Source organism: Geotrypetes seraphini, chromosome 2, assembly GCF_902459505.1.
Source record: "Geotrypetes seraphini chromosome 2, aGeoSer1.1, whole genome shotgun sequence".
In the NCBI taxonomy this organism is placed as follows: domain Eukaryota; kingdom Metazoa; phylum Chordata; class Amphibia; order Gymnophiona; family Dermophiidae; genus Geotrypetes; species Geotrypetes seraphini.
The window spans coordinates 386,172,407-386,192,827 of NC_047085.1; the positions used below are offsets into that span (position 1 = coordinate 386,172,407).

The 20,421-nt window shown below is 44.8% G+C and overlaps 1 protein-coding gene across 1 annotated transcript in view; it reads left to right on the forward strand.

Annotated features, from left to right (window-relative positions):
* Positions 1–20,421, forward strand: part of COLQ (collagen like tail subunit of asymmetric acetylcholinesterase) — a 157,854-nt gene that overhangs the window by 131,241 nt on the left and 6,192 nt on the right. Inside the window, exon 15 of the mRNA XM_033930733.1 lies at positions 2,211–2,334. Coding sequence (XP_033786624.1) covers positions 2,211–2,334 — 124 coding nt within the window. The remainder of the gene's footprint in view (positions 1–2,210; positions 2,335–20,421) is intronic.

Genomic DNA, 20,421 nt, shown 5'->3' on the forward strand with positions numbered 1-20,421 from the left:
AATTTCACACTTTTACATTCAGAAATCCATTGTTCACCAAGATCTTTCCCTTCATAAAAGACAATTGCATAATCATCCAACATAGCTCACACTTCTAAAATCTTCCTTCAAAAGAAGAACTCTCTTGAATCATCTCCGGGCTACGTACTACTACCTCTCCAGCTGATCCCATTCCGTCTATACTATTCAAAAGATCTCTCTCATCGCTACTACCTTTTATCCACTCGGTCATCACGTGATGCCATATGACAGGCCATTTCCCTAAATTATGAAAACATGCCTTTCTTTGGTCCAAACTTAGAAACATTAATTTAGACCCTTCTGAACCTAGTAATTATTGTTCCATAGCTAACCTGCCATTCTTGTCTAAAATTGCAGAGGCTGCTGTGCATACTTGGTTACAAGATTTCATCAGCAAGACCAACAAACTTCATCCACACCAAACAGCATTCCATTATCATAGTACAAAAACTTCTTTAATTGGTATCACTTCCTATGTACACAAAGCACTAGATTGCTTTAAGAATGTTCTGATGATCTCCCTTGATCTGTTCTTGGCATTTAATATACTTGACCACTCTCTTCAGCTCACTCATCTACAAGAAATTGGCCTCACTGAGTAGTTCATATCTGGCAAACTGTTCATACGTAGTTATCATCCATGACACTGCCTCTACTCCTTTCCATCCTGAGTTAAGTGTTCCTCAAGGATCTATTCTGTCACCTCTTTTATTCAGTCTCTTTCTTGCCCCGCTCTTAACCCTGGCACAATCTTTAGATTCCACTGTGTGGTGCAGGGGTTAGAGCTACAGCCTCAGCACCCTCAGGCTGTGGGCTTAAATCCCTCACTGCTCCTTGTGACCTTGAGCAATTCACTTAATCCCCTCATTGCCCCAGGTACACTAGATAGAGTTTGAGCCCATTGGGACAGAGAGGGAAATATGATAAAGTACCTGAATGTAAACCACTTAGACTATAAGTGGTATATAAATAATTAAATAAATAAATAAATAATAAATAAGTATACACCAATGATATCCAAATTCTCTACACCTTTGACACATGCTTTTTTGCTGAAAATCTCATTCACATTATGAACTGGCAAACTATACTCAAACTTAGATTAAACCCAGACAAATCTTTATCGATTACCGTATATTTACTGTTTATGACCAAGTCACTTTACCCCTTCCAATTCGACTTCAAAATACAACTATTCCTCTAATCAAATCTGCTAAGATCCTTGATGTTATCTTAGACACTAAACTATCCTATCAATCCCAAATTTCACAGGTTGTCAAATGTTCTTTTTTCATACTACATCTGATCATGAATTAGCCCACTACTTTTCTCTCAAGCTCTAAATATTCTGATACACAACAATTGGACTACAGTAATTCTCTGTATGCAGGTATACATCAAAAAGAAATCCGTAGACTCCAAATAGTACAAAACACCACTAGCTGGCTGATTCACAATACACATGGATTTGATCACATATAAAACAGGGTCATGCCTCTAAATCAGGGGTGTCAAAGTCCTTCATCGAGGGCCACAATCCAGTCGGGTTTCAAGATTTCCCCAATGAATATGCATGATATCTATTTGCATGCACTGCTTTCATTGTATGCTAATAGATCTCATGCATACTCATTGGGGAAATCTTGAAAACCCGATTGGATTGTGGCCCTTGATGGCCTGCTCTAAACGGAGTCACAAATCTGTTTTTGGGGCTATAACCAGGCTGTGCCCCAATAAATCAACTGTCATAAATAGGCCTACAAGGGCTCCACTTAAGGTTAAGGATGATGGTAGCATCACAACCATTGTTGTAGGAGGGTTGAATGCAGTGGCATGGATCCAAGGTAGGCCTTGTGGGTCATGTGCTTTCTGTGGCCATGATATTTGGATTCCATTTACAGAAAGTTCAATAGCACTATCCTAGAGCAAAAGATAAGGGTGGGCACCATTTTTTCCTATCATCTTTCTACTGGAGTTGCCATCATGCTGAAATTTGTTGTAAAACTTACGGAATGAGAACACCACACAGAGGAACTTGGCAAGATTTGAGGAGAGAAATCTGTCCTGTCCCTCTTTACACGTTGGCAATAGTTCCCAAACCTATTTGGTTTTTGGATATCTGCAATAAATATGCATGAAAGAAATTTGCAATTCTGTGGTGTAGTCATGTTTTTTTATCTTGTCTACAGCTGACTCCCTTCTTTCCCATGAATTATCCTGTAGAGGACAGTAGCATCACTTGTGGTGATGGGCTTATCCAGGATGGGGAAGAATGTGATGATGGCAATAAAATTGTGACTGACAGCTGTATAAGTAAGTGATGCATGTGTTTATATTACAGTCACACCCTCTGTGTACAGTTCAATATGTCAGACCTGTGATTGCTAAGTCACTAGTTTAGCAGCTCAGACGTCAGAGGGAAGGCTTCCAGGTCAGTGGGCCACATGCACGAACCACCGATCATGGTTTTTCAAGACCAGGGGACCACATGCTGGAGCTGGCGCATGCGGCTTTGACAACAGAAATATGGCTGGGAGGAGGGAGCTGGAAGAGGAGAAAAATGCGGGAGGCATGAATTTGGGACGCGGAATGGAGGGGGATGACGAGGGTCACGTTAGGACAGGAAGGGAGAAAGAGGGACTGTGTTGGCATAGGAAGGGAGAAGCAGAGTCGCGTTGGGACAGAAGGAAGGGAAGGGACTTCCCTTTGGACAAAGGATGGAAGAAAGGAGGGAGCATGAACATGGGACACAGAATGGAGTAAGGAGAGCATGAACTTGGGACATAGGATGGAAGAATGGAGGAAGTGAGGGAAAGAGATGCTGAGGTGGGGAAGTAATAGAAAGGGAGAATTGTTAGGCATGGGTGTTTGAGTGAGAGGGAAAGAGATATGGTACACATGGGGATATGAAGAAAGTAAGTGAATTGTACATGGTGATGGGAGAGACATAATAATAATAATAATAACAGCTTATATACTACAGTACCGTGAAGTTCTATGCGGTTTACAAAAGATTAAGCAAAGGTACAAATTGACTGATTTCAAGAGGGGTAGAAGAAAGAGAATTAATAGGACAGGAAATTCATTGTTGAGGAAAAAGTGATCAATAGGACAAGTTAATCGCTATTGAGGGGAGAGAGATGAGTGGATCAGTTGTACATAAGGTACAGAAGCATGGGGAAGAGAGAGATGAGAGGGAGAAATGTTGGATGTGGTGTTGGAGAGGGAACAGTGAAACTGATGAAGAACAAAAACAAGTAATAAACTTGGAAACTTGAATTACTAGCTCGAGTTGGAGAAGGTCGGGGTGCCGTGGGACAAGAGGGTTTGGGCTCCCTCTTGCCCCGATCGTATTCGGCGGGGCCAGGAGGGCTTGGGCTCTCTCCTGGCCCGATTGGAGGGGTGGATCGCTGCAGGAGAGATGGGTCATCTCTCCTGCCGTTTTAGCGATCCCAAGTGCCGCATTTGGCGGCACTTGGTGGTATCGCTATTGCGGCAGGGGTGATGACCCATCTCTCCTGCCCCGATGGTTGCGGTGGGGGATGGATAGGTTGCCGGGCCGCTGAGCTGATCGCGCCAACTGCCATCAGCTCAGCGGCTCCTTTTTCGGCACGTATACCTTTTTGACTTGGTCTAAGTCAAAACATATAAGTGCCGACTAGGCAACCTGTCAAATGTTTTGGTTATACATGTTGTACGCCTAGGTGTAGGTCGACCCACCTCCCGCCCACCGCCCGCCCTTTCCCCTCCTCTAAAAACACCTATTTTCTCTCTGTGCGTTTAGAGGCAGGGGAAAGGCCTAAGCTGGTTTTAGATATGTTTAAAACCAGCTTTGATTATGGGTACTTGGACGATCAGGCTTTTTGATCGTCCAAGTAGCCATTTAGGCCACTTTTTAGACGTTTTTTGTTTTTTTTTTTTGATTGAGCCCCATAGTATCCCAAATAATAGGGCGTGGTGGGCCAGAAGTCAGATTATGTTCTAAATATTTTTTCAAAAAATTTTTACACTCCCATACAACAGACTCATCCTTAAGAAGGGTAATACTGAACGTCCAATATCAACAGGCTCAAATCTAAGTCCAAAACACTAGTCATACAAGGACTGTGATCAGAGAATGTTATGTTACCTATACTGGCGCTACCAAGTTGACCCTGAAGCATATTATCTAGAAAGATATAGGGCCAGATTCTCAAAACTTAAGATTGCCTATAACGCAGTCGCTAAACTGGTTGCAGACAGTTTAGCCTACATGCATTTTAGAAACAGATTATCAAAATGGCTTATCGCGGTCTTTAGTGAGCTTTCTAGCAATATTGAAAAGAGCACTCTGGTGGATTCTTAAACATCGCGAGTCATTCTCCAAGAGCGATGTTGGCTTTTAGCAACAGAAATCAGTGACTAGTCTGGGGGTGCCGTTACAGTGCCAGCACTGTTAAAAGTGCATCATGTGGCAAGTGTTTTGACTGTGGCTAATGAAAAAAAAATTACATGATTTTCATAAATTATAGTCTTTTTTTTGTGGGAGTGGTAAAAAACACGATTTTTGAGTGGGTGTATTATAGCCTCACTCAGCAGCAGGAGAGATGCCTCTCCTGCTACAAACACCTTCCCCCCGGCAGTGAGAGAGATGCCCACTCTCTCCTGCCGCAAACAACACCCCCACCAGAGGGAGAGAATCCCACTCTCTCTTGCTGCCAAACAACACCCCCCATCATCCCCTCGGCAGCAGGAAAGATGCCCATTCTCTCCTGCCGCAAACAACACCCTCCCGGCAGTGGGAGAGGTGCCCACTCTCCTCCCGCCACCAAGCAACACATTCCCAACACCCCCTCAGCAGTGGGAGAGATGCCCACTCTCTTCCACCGCCACACAACCCCCTCCCTCCACGTGCCTGTGATGACCCCCTCCCTCTCCCACTTACCTTACTTAGATGGCTAGCCGGAGGGATGCCAGCAGGCCTGCCTCTTCAAAATGGTCTTCCCCTCCTCTCTCTTTGTCACCGCCCTCCATCTGCAACGCAGCCTTCACAACTCACTGCTTTTGCTGGATTCAGGCCTTCCTCTCTGCCAGGCGGGACCCAGTAGAGAGGAAGACCTAACACTGGCAGAGCAGCAAATTGTGAACGGTTCCACTGCTGGAAGAAGATCACGATGCTGGCCTCCCCCTTATGGGCTGCACCCGGGGCAGACCATTCCCCTCCTCCCCCCGCCCACCCCTTGGTATGCTACTGCCTCCAAGTCCACTATCAGGCACTGTTAAGGGAGCGGCATCTTGCTGCCAGCCAGCATACCTGCCAGTCGGCTCTCTCTGCCACTCCCCGGCATCTAATGTTTTCACCCTCTCTCACCTGCCGATCAACATTTTTTTCCATCCCCCCACCATGTTGTTTTTGAGATGTTTGCTTAGGAACAATTTGAGACTTAAGTGTCCTTTTATAAAGGAAAAAAAAGTAGCCTTAGTGGTCCCACACATTAAGACCACTTTCTACTGCAGCAGTAAAATGTCTGATTTACCATTTTTTTCTTTTTATTAATGGCCTTATTTCACACATAGAGTAATAAAGAATAACAAAAGAATAAGCAAAGCCAGCCAAATTGTTACTAGATATCAGTCAGCAGAAGTTGTACCAGAGACAATAATGACACAGTGACAAAATTCCTCACCCTTCCCATCCCCGCGGATAAGCGCAGGAAACCATCTCCATGTCATTCTTTAAGAAGAGAGGGAAGAATCAGAGTATGAGTGGGCACAGCCACTGACCCTCAAGCCTTGCATTGAAGAATGCTGGTGTAGAAAGACTGAGGTTGAGATAGACACTAAAGAATTACATGGGATTGTTACCCGTGGTTATCAGCGGGGATGCGGACAGTGGAGAAAAATTGTGCAGAGAATGATCATTCTTTCAGTGAATTGAAATGTGTGGTGTTAGATCAAATAATTCTCTCTCAATCTTGTGGCAATATTAAGATAAGACTTCATCAGAAAGAAAAGTGGTGGATAAATACACTGGATACTGTATAGCCTAAGGGGTTGAATCAGAAGATTCTAAGAGGCTTATATGACATCATCCCGGAAGTGGGTGTGGTGATGTCTGAATGTGAGGCTATCAGCATCCTTTTATTCCAAACATCTATGTTGAATCATCGGTGCATAGATTTGAAGTGGTTTATATCCCATCAACTGGCGAAACAAGGAACTTTGTTGGGATTTTCATGTGCTGCTACAATTTTGTATTTGAGATAAAGATGGACATTTGTGAGTGCTTTGAGAAATGTGAACATAAAAATAGCTAAACTTGGCCGGGCTGATAGTCCATCTAGTCTAGCATCTTGTTTTCACAGTGGCCAATGAAGGTCACAAGTACCTTGCAAAACCCCAAATAATAGCAACATTACATGCTACTGATCCCAGGGCAAGCATTGGCTTTTTCCATGTCTGTCTCGATAGCAAACTAAGGACTTTTCCTCTAGGGACTTATCCAAACCATTTTTAAATCCATCTAGGTTAACCGCTGTTACCACATCCTCTGGCAATGTGCTCCAGAACTTAAACTATTCTCTGAGTGAAAAAATATTTCCTACTATTGGTTTTAAAAGCATATCCCTGTAACATCAAGTGTTCCCAATCTTTCTCATTTTTGATGGAGTAAAAAATCGATTCACTTATACCAGTTTTTTACCACTCAGGATTTTGTAGACTTCAATCATATCTCCCCTAAGCTGTCTCTTTTCCAAGTTGAATAGCCCTAACCTCTTTAGTCTTTCCTAAACCGAGATGAGTTTCATCCCCTTTATCATCTTGGTTGCTCTTCTTTGAAACTTTTCTAATTCCTCTATGGTGCTCTTTTTCGAAACACTAAGAGACTTATTTTCAAAATACCGTATTTTCACGCATATAACGCGCGCTTTATACACGATTTTACAAACCGTGCATAGCCTTGCGCGTTATACGCGTGAGCGTGTTGTACAAAATTTTTTTTACATAGTTCCCCCCCGACGTCCGATTCACCCCCCCCCCCCGCAGGACCGCTCGCACCCCCACCCCGAAGGACTGCTCGCACGCACCCGCACCCCGAAGGACCGATGGGGCAAGAGGGAGCTCAAGCCCTCTTGACTCCCCGACACGATCGGGGCAAAAGGGAGCTCAAGCCCTCTTGCCCCCCCCGACTCCCCGACACGATCGGGGCAAAAGGGAGCTCAAGCCCTCTTGCCCCCCCGACTCCCCGACACGATCGGGGCAAAAGGGAGCCCAAGCCCTCTTGCCCCGCCGACTCCCCAACTCCCCAACAATATCGGGCCAGGAGGGAGCCCAAGTCCTCCTGGCCCTGGCAACCCCCCCCCCCCCCGCTAGTTGTTCAGACCAGGAGGGAGCCCAAACCCTCCTGGCCACGGCGACCCCCTACCCCCACCCGCACTACATTATGGGCAGGAGGGATCCCAGGCCCTCCTGCCTTCGACGCAAACCTCCCTCCCCCCAACGACCGCCCCCCCCCCCCAAGAACCTCCAACCGCCCCCCCAGCCGACCCGCGACCCCCCCTGGCCGACCCCCACGACACCCTCACCCCTCTTCCCCGTACCTTTGTGTAGTTGGCCAGCCAGATGGGAGCCAAACCCGCCTGTCCGGCAGGCAGCCAATGACGGAATGAGGCCAGATTGGCCCATCCGTCCCAAAGATCCGCCTACTAGTGGGGCCTAAGGCGCCTGGGCCAATTAGAATAGGCCCGGGAGCCTTAGGTCCTTCCTGGGGGCGGGGCCTTGGGCACATGGTTACACATACTTTGTATGTGTAAGTGCTAAGACGTCAAAATACGGCATAAAGTGGTACTTGGACATCCTAATCACCAGGACTTCCATGTGCTGATTTTCAAAACTGTCTTTCTAGACTTTTTGCTCGCTATGCATCCAAGTTCAAGGATGTGTGGTGGAACCATGTTATGGCAGGCTTTCGACGTGCTTAATGCTTCAATGTCTTGCAATGATAATCAAACATTTTCCCAAGATGTCCTGGACAGAACTTAGATGTCCAGGACTAGACCTGTTTTAAAAGCTTCTAAGTACCAAAAAGGAACCCAAACTGACCAGATGACCACTAGAGGGATAAAGTAATGACACACCCACACTCCCCCAGTGTTCACTGATCCTTCCCACCCCACAAAGGTCTCTAGAACAGCAGCACCTAGTATGGGAAATCCTAGTGGAGCATCAAACAGGTGTCTTAAGTAGCTTGGTGGGTGGGCTAGTGAACCATAGAGAGGAAGACCCAGGCCCATAAGCCACTCTAACCACTGGTGGTGGAAAGTGTGAGGCCACCAAAACCCTACTATAATGTCATATAGGTGCCACCTGCAGCCATAAGGGCTATTGGGGTGGTAGACAGATGGGTATAGTAGATTTTGGGGAAATTTTGGAGGACTCAGCATAAATTATAAGAGGTTTATGGTGAGATGTACATTTGGCACCCTTTATGTGAAGTTCACAGCTGTTCACACTGTTAGCATGTCTGTGTTGCCAGTCCATTACAATGCTGGCCCCTCCACATCCATATGGTCTAGATTTTGATGTTTTGAAAATGGATATTTTTGTGTTTGAAAATGCCTAAAAAGTTAGATGTCCTAAGGGACTTCAAGGTGGCCAAGACATCTAAATAGGCAATTTTCAAAATGTCTGATGGTTTAAAAAATGGACACTTCTCTGCCCCGACTTTTGGACATCTTGTGGAAATCATCCAAAGCCGGACTTAGAAGTCCTATTGAAAATGGCCCTCCACATCTTTTTTGAGATACAGCAACCAGAATTGAAAGCAATACTCAAGATGAGGTCACACCATGGAGTGATATAGAGGCATTATAATATTCTTACTTTTATTTACCGTACCTTTTAAGCTGCAGTAAGCTTAGTAAAAGGACAATGTACTTGGTTATGTGGACTTATGGAAAAATTGAGGGGGAGAGAATTTGCTATATTTTATGTTGTACTGTGCTATTCATTTTAATTGTAACTCATTTCAAGCTTCTTTGGTGAGACAAGCAATCAAATATTGTAAAATAAAGGCCCCTTTTTAATGCGGGCCGGTGCAGTAAATGCCCTGAAGCCCATGGGGATTTAAAGGACTTCAGGGCTTTTGCTACATAGCACTCGCTAGTGCTGCTTTGTAAAAGGGGGCCAAAGTAAAGTAATTCCATAAGTGGGTGCCTCCTTTTTAAATGCTCCAGTGCTGCCCAGTTGTCTCCATTGCATGACCCAGTGCCTCATGCGGCCCCTGATGTCCTCCATTGTGGCCCTCAAGCAGTTGGATGAATAAGCCCTATTCTGTATCGGCATTTGGGTGCCCAGATGCTGCTATACAATAGTAGCACAACCCAATATTGGAGCACCTGAAACCTAGGTGTCTGCAGTTACACCAGCCGTAGACCTGGCATAACTGGGAGAAAAGCTACTTTTATCTGAACCTATCAGGAATGGAGTTCTCGTGGCGAGACAAGGAGGCAAGGAGAGAGACAAGAGATATTGAGGAGCTGTTAGGTAGGAATAAGACTTTATGCTGTTTACTTTAGCCAGTTAAGTGCTGTATATCACATTTAATTGGCTATGAGTTACAAGGTTGGCTCCGTAAACCCGGAATTCAACACCAGACCCCTGACATGGCCTGGCATTGAATTTCCAGATATAATGCCACTAGCTGAATACTAACCCCCAAATTTTTATCACAGATGCTTCACTTGAAAACCACACTCTTTGCCCTTTAATCTTACTCATTGTGGAGGTGACTCTCATTCTTTATGAATGGGCTACACTTGGTGTCTCTGCTATTGCTTCAGAGAGTCTCTTCCATAAATTAGGACCCCATGCACCAAATGCATGTTTCTCGCAACATCACACCTCCAGGGAATTCTAATAATTTCTTTTGAATTGACCATAATGTTCCAACAGATCTACACTGCCAAATTCATGCCATCAGTGCATCAGGAGTTGAACCATGAAGAATCGTAAAATCTAGATCTAAAAACTCCCTTAACATTCCCTCCTTAGACACCCTACCCTATCTACCTTATTCCCTTTGAAATTCCCTACCTGAGCAGTATATATAGATTCACCCTTTTTGCTTGTTTGTCTGTCTGTCATAATTAGATTGTAAGCTCTTTCAAGCAGGGACTGTCTCTTGCATGTTTTAATATACAGCACTGCATGCATCTGGTAGCACTATAGAAATGATAAATAGTAGTAATTGGTTAAATATGCTCCCTTAATTTTGTATCTGTGATTGTCCTTGTGCCTGTATTTTAGATCATCTGCAATTTCCATAATTGATATTTAGGCAATCACCTACAATAGTCAGGTTAAATAATAATTCATGCATGTACTAAAGTTGCCCACTCTTGCTTGCTCAAAATAAGAGCACAAACCAGCATATTTTGAGTACTGCCAAAACCTGTTTCTCCATAATCAATAAGACATCACTAATATTTTAATCTCTTCTACAGGTTTCAGAATCAGGTCAGCCAACCTATCTTCTGGACAGATGGTGCAACCACCTCAGCTCCGTTTCTGAATATTGAACTTCAAATAAAGGGGGAATTCATCAAGGGGCACTATCGATAAGCATACGCTAAATGCTAAGATTCCCATAGAAATATAATGGACATCTTAGCGCACTAATCATTAGCATGTGTTAATGTGGCTAGCGTGTGCTAAATCGGTTAGCACACCTTGAAGAATTCCCCCCATTATTCTCATAGAAACATAGAAATAGACGGCAGATAAGGGCCCACGGCCCATCTAGTCTGCCCACCTTAATGTCCCTCCCCTACCTTTGCCCTGTGAATAGATCCCATGTGCCGATCCCATTTGGCCTTAAAATCAGGCACGCTGTTGGCCTCAATCACCTGTAGTGGAAGACTATTCCAGCGATCAACCACTCTTTCAGTAAAAAAGAATTTCCTGGTGTCACCTCGTAGTTTCTCGCCCCTGATTTTCAACGGATGCCCTCTTGTTGTCGTGGGACCCTTGAAAAAGAAGATATCTTCCTCCGCCTCGATGCGGCCCGTAAGATACTTGAACGTCTCGATCATGTCCCCCCCTCTCTCTGCGCTCCTCGAGCGAGTATAGCTGCAATTTGTCAAGCAGTTTTTCGTATGGTAGATCCTTGAGTCCCGAGACCATCCGGGTGGCCATTCTTTGCACTGACTCCAGTCTCAGCACATCCTTGCGATAATGCGGCCTCCAGAATTGCACACAGTACTCCAGGTGGGGCCTCACCATGGATCTATACAATGGCATAATGACTTCCGCCTTACGACTGACGAAACCCCTTCGTATGCAGCCCATGATTTGTCTTGCCTTGGACGAAGCCTGCTCCACTTGATTGGCAGACTTCATGTCCTCACTGACGATTACCCCCAAGTCTCGTTCTGCTACCGTTTTTGCTAGGATCTCGCCATTAAGGGTATAAGACTTGCATGGATTCTGGCTGCCCAGGTGCATAACTTTGCATTTTTTGGCATTGAAGTTTAGTTGCCATGTCCTAGACCATCGCTCCAGTAGGAGTAGGTCGTGCATCATGTTGTCGGGCACTGAATCTTCGTCTGTTGTGCATTTGCCCACTACATTACTCAGTTTGGCGTCATCGGCGAATAATGTTATTTTACCTCGAAGCCCTTCTGCCAAGTCTCTTATAAAGATGTTGAATAGGATTGGGCCCAAGACTGAGCCCTGTGGTACTCCACTAATCACCTCCGTCATTTCGGAGGGGGTGCCGTTCACCACCACCACCACCACCTCCAAGCCAGCTCCCAACCCATTTCGTCAATGTGTTACCTAATCCTATAGAACTCATCTTGCTCAGTAACCTGCGGTGTGGTACGCTATCGAATGCTTTGCTAAAGTCCAGGTACACGATGTCCAGGGACTCCCCAATATCCAGCTTCCCCGTTACCCAGTCAAAGAAGCTGATCAGGTTGGATTGGCAGGATCTCCCCTTAGTAAATCCATGTTGTCGGGGATCCCGTAGATTCTCCTCATCCAGGATCTTATCTAATTGGTGTTTGATTAGAGTTTCCATTAGTTTGCTCACTATTGATGTTAGACTCACTGGTCTGTAGTTTGCTGTCTCCATCTTTGAGCCTTTCTTGTGGAGTGGAATGACGTTAGCCGTCCTCCAGTCCAACGGGACGCTGCCTGTACTAAGGGAGAGGTTGAAGAGCGCGGACAGTGGCTCCGCCAAGACATCACTCAGCTCCCTAAGCACCCTGGGGTGCAGGTTGTCCGGCCCCATTGCTTTGTTAACCTTGAGCTTTGACAGCTCACCGTAGACACTGCTTGGTGTAAACTCAAAGTTACTAAACGGGTCAACTGAGCCAACCCTTGTCTGTAGCTGAGGGCCGAGCCCTGGCGCTTCTCGGGTGAAGACTGAGCAGAAGTATTCATTTAATAGTTGGGCTTTTTCCAAATCCTTTTCCACATAGTCTCTGTCTGGTTTCCTAAGACGTACAATCCCGCCTGAGTTTTTTCTTCTATCACTGATATACCTGAAGAAGGATTTATCTCCCTTCTGGATGTTCTTTGCTAGAGACTCCTCCATGAGGAATTTAGCCTCCCTGACTGCTGTTTTGACGGCTTTTGATTTGGCCAGGTAGTCTGCTCTAGAGTCCTGCTTCCCTGATTGTTTGTAAGAGATGAATGCTTTTTTCTTCTCCTTGATCAGGTCTGAGATCTCCGCAGTAAACCACTGTGGCTTATTGTTCCTTCGCCGTTTACTTACTGATTTTACATAGCGGATTGTTGCTTCTTGTATGGTTGCTTTCAAAGTCGACCACATGTCTTCCACGTTATCGGTTTCTTCTTGGCTTTGTAGCGCCTGGTAAACGAAGTCTCCCATTTCTTTGAAATTTGTGTCCTTGAATTTGAGGACTTTGGTTAGTGTAGTAGATTTAGTGAAACCTTTCCTGATATTGAACCATACCATGTTGTGGTCACTGGAGGCCAATGTGTCGCCCACCGAGACCTCTGTGACACTTTCTCCATTGGTAAGTATCAGGTCCAGTATTGCCTGATCCCTTGTCGGTTCCAACACAAGTTGCCTGAGGCTTGCTCCTTTTATAGAGTTTAATAGCCTCCTGCTGCTGCCGGAAGCAGAGGTAAGTGTAACCCAATCCACATCAGGCATGTTGAAGTCACCTAGCAATACTGTGTCCCCACGCAAGGTGATATTTTCTATATCTTCGATTATTTCCATATCCAGGTCATCCTGTTGTCTTGGGGGTCTGTAAATTACGCCAAGATACAAGCATTTGTCCTTCCCTCTGGCCAAATTAACCCAAAGGGATTCCCCAGTATACTGGACATCTGAGATTCTCGTGACCTTAATGTCATCTTTAGTATATAATGCTACACCCCCTCCCTTCCTACCCTCTCTGTCCCGGCGAAGCAAGTTGTAACCCGGTATGACCATGTCCCACCCGTGGGAGTCTGTGAGCCAGGTTTCGGATATCGCCACCACATCCAGGTCGGCATTCCTTATTTCTGTTTCCAATTCCAGGATCTTGTTTCCTAAACTGTGTGCGTTGACGTACATAGCCCTCCATGTTATATTTTTGTTATGTCTCAGTGGGGATATTCCTGTTTGAGCTATTTGAACACCTTTAGCATTGTTTGTGTTATTTGTGCTTTCCTGAGGCTCAGAATCACAATGTGTACTCCCCATATACCCAGAACTACAGTGTGTACTCCCCCTAGACCCGGAATTACAATGTGACCCATAAATATGATGTGACCCTACTCCCGACTCAAAAGTGTGTGCACTCACCCCTGACCCAGAATTTCGGTGTCTACTTTCCTCAGCCTCATAAATGTATTGGCATTTTAGTTCGCCTGGTATGTTGTTTGTGCCTGTACCCTCCCCCGACTTACCTAGTTTAAAGCCCTGTGGAGTAGGCGGGCTAGGCGGTGTCCAAGGACATTTTTCCCTCTTCTGGTTAGGTGTAGCCCGTCGTGTCCCTGTAGTCCTTGCAATGCTTCTCCATGGTGCAGAAACCCGAAGTTCATCTCCTTGCACCATCCTCGCAGCCAGTCGTTCGCCCTTTGTATTCGATCCTCTCTGGCTCTGCCCTTGCCCCTCACTGGGAGAATCGAGGAGAAGACTACCTGCGCATCCATCCTCCTCAGCTTCTCCCCCAGGGCCCTGAAGTCTTCAGGTATGCTGTCCGGGCTGCTCCTTGCGGTGTCGTTGGTTCCGACGTGGATTAGAACCATGGGGAAGTGGTCTCGGGGCTTGATGAGTCTGTCAATGCAAGCAGTGACATCCCGGATCCTGGCCCCTGGCAAACAGCAGACCTCTCTTGATTGTAGGTCTGGTCTGCAGATTGGTCCCTCAGTGCCCCTCAGCAGCGAATCTCCGATGACCACCACTCTGCGCTTCTTAGGGGTGGGCTGTACTGTTGATTCCGGAGTTGGAACCGTCTGCTGAACAACTACTTGTAGCTCTTTCTCCGGACCTTCCTGTAGCAGCTGATATCTGTTCCTCAGGGCGATATGAGGTGTCGATGTTGAGCTGTCCTGTATGGGGGAAAAAGAGACAGAGTTGGGTCCTCTGCATTTTCTTGTGGAGGAAGTCACCAACTGCCAGGAGTCAGCGTCTCCAACCACTTCCTGCATTCCGGTAGTTTGTCTCAAGGTGGCCGTTTTGGATGCTATGGGTGTTCCCAGGGTGGTCTTGTCAGGTTCCTGTTCAGCGATCTGAGACAGCTCCTGGATGACTCCATCGATGAAGGTCTCGTCGTCTCGGATGCTCCTTAAGCGCTGAACCTCATCTCTCAGGCTCTTTAGCTCCATCAAAAGGCTTTCGTCCGGTTGAACCATTACTTCTGTCTGCGTTGAGACTGTAGACATCTTTGAGGGGATGGCCTCGGTCTGTACAGAGACCTCTGCCCTCCGTCCTGGTTCTCCTTCCATCTGTACTCGGACCATAGCCATCCCCTGGGTGCTCTCGGTGACTGAACTGCCTGTTTTGATTGAAGTCTTGCTGCTTCTAGTCCTACCTGCCATTACAAAGGTTTATTGTTATTATTTCTTAATTTAAATTTTTTTTTTTTTTTTTTAAGGATGTTTGTTAGGGTGGGGGCTGTTAGGTGTTGGTCAGTAAGTGTTGAGGGAGGGATAGAGGTAGTTAGTTAGTTCTTGGTCTGAGGGATGGAGTAATTAGTTAGTTAGTTAGTAGTAGTTAGTTAGTTAACAGTTAGTTAATTGTCAGTTAAGAACGTTTGTTTGTTAGTGTGCCTGTTTAGTGAGAAAGATTTAGTAGCTTGTTGGTGAGATAGAAAGTTGTAAGATTGAGAGTTAAAGACTTGGTAGAAAGTTGTAGATTGATAGTTAAAGACTTGGTAGAACGCTAAAGAAAGACTGAAGACAATTGATTAGTTAGCTAGTCTTATAAGTTGGTAGTCCGGCTATAGTTGATAGCCCTTTCTTGATGCCCTTCTTGAGGCCCTTCGCAAAGGCGCTCCCGCTTATTTCAACCCCTGGTTGACCCTTCTTGCCACCTCCTTATCATCAGAAAACTTACAGAAGATTTGAATATCATCTGCATATATACAGTAGGAAAACCCCATATTCCTTGTAATCTTTGTTAATGGTATCACGAGTAGCCTAATGAGTGGTAAGCTGTGAACCATAGAGACCAAAGTTTGAATCCCACTGACACTCCTTGACACTGCTTTAGGTACAAGTTTAGATTGTAAGCCCTCTGGGGTCAAGGGAACACCTAGTGTGCCTGTTGAACTACCACTGGAATGATGTTTGCTTTATTCGTATAGTATTTAGTTCATAGCAAAGGTTTGTTTTTTTAAATGTCTTCAGCTATTCATGCTGTATTCATGACTTCCAAATAATATATGTAAGGTCCATCATAGCAGCACCCTTATTTACATACTGGTATTGAAGAAGCCCCCTATTTGGGGTCTTCATGAACTGACCTCACAACACTCGATATGCTGGTATAAGTAATATAATTTATATTAATAAATCAATAACAGCTTACAAGAATAAACCTTACAGCATATAGAGTAACAGAGCATATTCTGGTGCACCAGGTCGATCTGTTCTGTTCTCATAGCCAAAAGAGCTATCTTTTATATGCTTCTGATAGCCCAAGTTGGTGCTGTACTTATTCATTATATACTTGTATTACTATTTTTTAGTCATTACGTCACTTTTCTCTTCTCTTTTTCTTTCTTTCATCATTTATCTACCTTCTTGCATTTATCACATTCTGTTTTATTATCACATTCATTTTGGTTATCACAGTATTTTTTTCACTTTCTGATCATTTTTTCATTCTCTTTCACAATTACGTCTATAATAATCATTCTTTTTCTTTTTACTTAGTTCACATGGTTATCCTATTATAACATCACTTCACTTTTTCTTCCTTGCAATTTTGTAATTTTGTTTTATATTCACATCCTCATTTTGTTACAATTACACCATCACTTGAACACCTTTGGCACATATGTAGTTAAATCATATATTTAATACTATTGTACCATTATTTATGTTTATTAGGACTCCTGAGGAAGGTGTTGTCCGAAACACGGACCGTGTTGGGTCCACTGGTTGGTAATAAGGTGGTATATTTACCATTCTGCATTAATATTGTAATAAACAGTGCCTACATCTTGCACATGGTCCACAGTTTTTGTTATGGTTTTTGCTTGCTGTTTGTTTACTGCAGATTCCGTTGGATTTTCTTTTCGTGTGCATATTACATTTTCATTGGTTAATCACATACGTCATTACACTTATTAATCTATTGATTGGTTAGTATTTTGAGTGATACTGTGCGTTATGTCCTTTTCACTAGAACTACTCTACTTCCATTACATTCCATTACATTACATTAGGGATTTCTATTCCGCCTGTGCCTTGCGGTTCTAGGCGGATTACAATATAGAAGACCTGGGCATTTCCAGAAGAATTACATTACAGGTAACAGTAAAGAATTACAAAACGTTCAATATCACAGAAGATGTTACATAGCAGCTGAGTCAAGTTACATCAGGTGGAGAATAAAGAATTACAATACATTCTAGATCACAGAAGATGTTACATGAACTGAATCAAGTTTCTTCGGGCGTAGAGTAGCTTCATATACCTATAAGCGAAGGTGTATTCATAATGTTGATGATTGCATGATGTTGGTTACTTAATGTTGAAGATATGGACTGTAGAAGTGTTTTGTTTAGGTTGGATGAAGTGTTACTATATGGGGGAGTTCCCAAAGGAATTGATTGGGAACTCATTAGATGGCGGTTAGAGTGATGGGCAGTGTTCCCTCTAAGCGGGCGGGTGTTGTGAGCAAACTTTTTTCACCGTGAGCCAAAAATATCGGGCGCCAGCAAGTTATGAGCCAACTCGCCCGATTCTCCTCTCGCCGCCCTGCCATCTGCCGTACGCCTCTTCCGATCGTGCGCTGTGACGAGAAACGTGTGCGCTGCGATGTAATATTTTGTGCGCCAGCGCACGCCAGCGCAGCTTAGCGGGAACACTGGTTCAAATGGTTTTATTTATTTCCCCAAATTTATTTTTGTTATACGCATTGAAAATATTTGATATTGCGTTTAAATCAAAATCTCAATAAACTTGAAACGAGTGCCCGTGAGATTGTGGGAGGGTTAAATACTCAAAACTTAGAAGTTTTTGCTACGCCAGCTTTCTGGTATCTTTACATACAGTGGCGTACCTAGCATATGTAACATCCGGGGCCCATCATTTTTTGGCACCCCCCCCCATCTGTAAGAAAAACATGATTTTTAGTAACAAACCACACGTCACACATGAGTACCTAGGAAAAGGCAGCATCTTACATATTGCAGTGAGCAGTACATCAATACACCCATTGTAAAACTAAACAAGCCAGACCAGCACAGATCAATCCTACACCGTCAATCCTAACAGAAAACCATGTCTTTCGAACACACAGAACACAGAAAACACCTTCGCCTAGTAAGGAATATGTAATCACAAACTAACCCCTCCCTCTTTTACAAAACTGTAGTGTGGATTTTAGCTACGGAGGTAACAGCTCTGATGCTCATAAAATTCTGAGCATCAGAGCTGCTACCACCAAGGCTGGTGCTAAAAACGCTTCACAGTTTTGTAAAAGGGGGGATAAAATAAAAATACATAGACAAAGGTTAAATTGAACCAGCAAGAAGCTGGACTCTGCATACAATGCTTCACAGAAACAGTGACACATGTCTCCTAAAGCAATAAATAAATAGAAATTTTTTTCTACCTTTGTCTTCTGTGGTTTCTCCTTTCCTCATCTTCTTGTAACTCTCTTCCTTCCATCCACTGTCTGCCGTCTCTCTTCCCCTATATGGCATCTTCTCTCCTTCTATGCCCCTTCCAGAAACTGTATGCCTCCCCCTTCCATCTCTCCTTTCACCCCATTGGTCTGGCATCTCTCTCCTCGCCTTCCCTCTCCCACACCTCTCCTCATAGTCTGGTATCTCCCCTTCCCTGATTCTCTGGCATCTCTCTCCTTTCCTTTTCTTCCATCTTTCGTTCCCCCTCCATGCTCTCACATCTCCCCCTTCCTTTTCCCTTAGACTGGCATACCTTCCTCCTATGCTCCAAGCCCTGGCATCTCCTTTAATTCCCTCCCTCATCTTCCTTCTCCCTCCAGCTGGGTACCGCAACACTCTTCCCTGCAGCTCTGCACTTCCCCACAATTGCCATGCTTCGGTTCCTCTTCTTCCTTCCTTCCTCCCCCCCCCCCCCCCGCGGGACCCTGCGGCACCATCAACTCTTACTCCCTCTAATGTCGGCCCTGCAGCTCCAGACTTCCTCGCACCTTCTCCCCTCCCCCTTTGGATCGCTATTATTTTAAATGTTATAGCCGCGGAGCTGTATCCATCAGTGGAGATGTCTAACCTCGGCCTGCCCCGGAACTCTTACTGCAGCAGCCGCCCGTCTAGGCAGGAACAGGAAGTCACTGTTGCAGTAAGAGTTCCGGGGCAGGCCGAGGTTAGACATCTCCACTGATGGATACAGCTCCGCGGCTATAACATTTAAAATAATAGCGATCCAAAGGGGGAGGGGAGAAGGTGCGAGGAAGTCTGGAGCTGCAGGGCCGACATTAGAGGGAGTAAGAGTTGATGGTGCCGCAGGGTCCCGCGGGGGGGGGGGGGAGGAAGGAAGGAAGAAGAGGAACCGAAGCATGGCAATTGTGGGGAAGTGCAATCCCCCCAATGCGTCCCCTTACCTTACCGACGCGTGTGTGCGCTGTGAAGAGAAACTTTGCGCTGCGATGTAATATTTTGTGCGTGAGCGCAGGCCAACGCAGCTTAGCGGGAACACTGGTGATGGGAGATATTTTTTGAACAGTAGTGTTTTTATTTCCCCATAAATGTCCTTTTAATATACCAAGATCCTCAATTCTGAACACCTGGGTCCAACTGTGGGGTCCAACTGTGGTTAATCTTCTAAGTTTCATATCCTTATTCCTACGAAGTAAATTTCATGTCCTCATTCTTATGAAACTTCTAACAGATGACCATGTTGGCTTGGGTGGAGGGTCGCTTTTACCAAGAATTGTTATTTTCAGCATTGCTTTCTGCATGACTTGATCTTCTCAGAAAAGCAGAAGTATGCTTTTCTCAGGAACGCTGAAATAGATTGTGTAAAAAGCTGACAGCTTTAGTCAGAATGTATCTACAGCCATTTCAGGCTTCTCAGCAGCCATCTTAGGCCTTTAACTGTGTTGGCCTGTTTCTACTATTCTGAGGATTTCGGGGGTCTGCCTTCACCTCTAGTGTCATAAAGGACTTCACATCTTCACCTGTACATATTTGCACAGGTCTTCCTCTTCTCCCCTTCCTTCCTCAGTAGTAATGTTCATCTGGGAGTATCTTTAAAGACTAGTGTCTGCTCATGAATATAAATCAGAACAAAAAAGTGTGTGTGGGGAGGGGTGGAGTATTAATGTTTTCTTTGTTATTATGAGTACTTGAAATTTTCACCTAGCTCTTGTTTTAATTGTTTTTAAAAGTCTCAAAATAGAGAAGTGATTTTTGCCTACCTATAGGCATGTGTCTACCTCAAAGAAATAACCATATGAATAACAGGATTTTTTGTAGAAATCCTCTTTTTCACAGACAACCAGAAAGCAAATTTTGGGTGGGCCTACTGAAAGAATGGGTTGGCACAACATATTTCTTCTCTGCCCGCCCCCTGTTCTATGCTCCTCACTTCCGTCATATTTAGCTTAAAAATTACTGTAAATACTTTCACTTGTGAGGATTCCCAAGCTCCGTCAGCTGAAGAAATGCCCTTGCAACATGCACTGGGTGCCAGCATTGACATTTGGGAATACTACTGCTGACTGCCACAAGGGGAATTAAG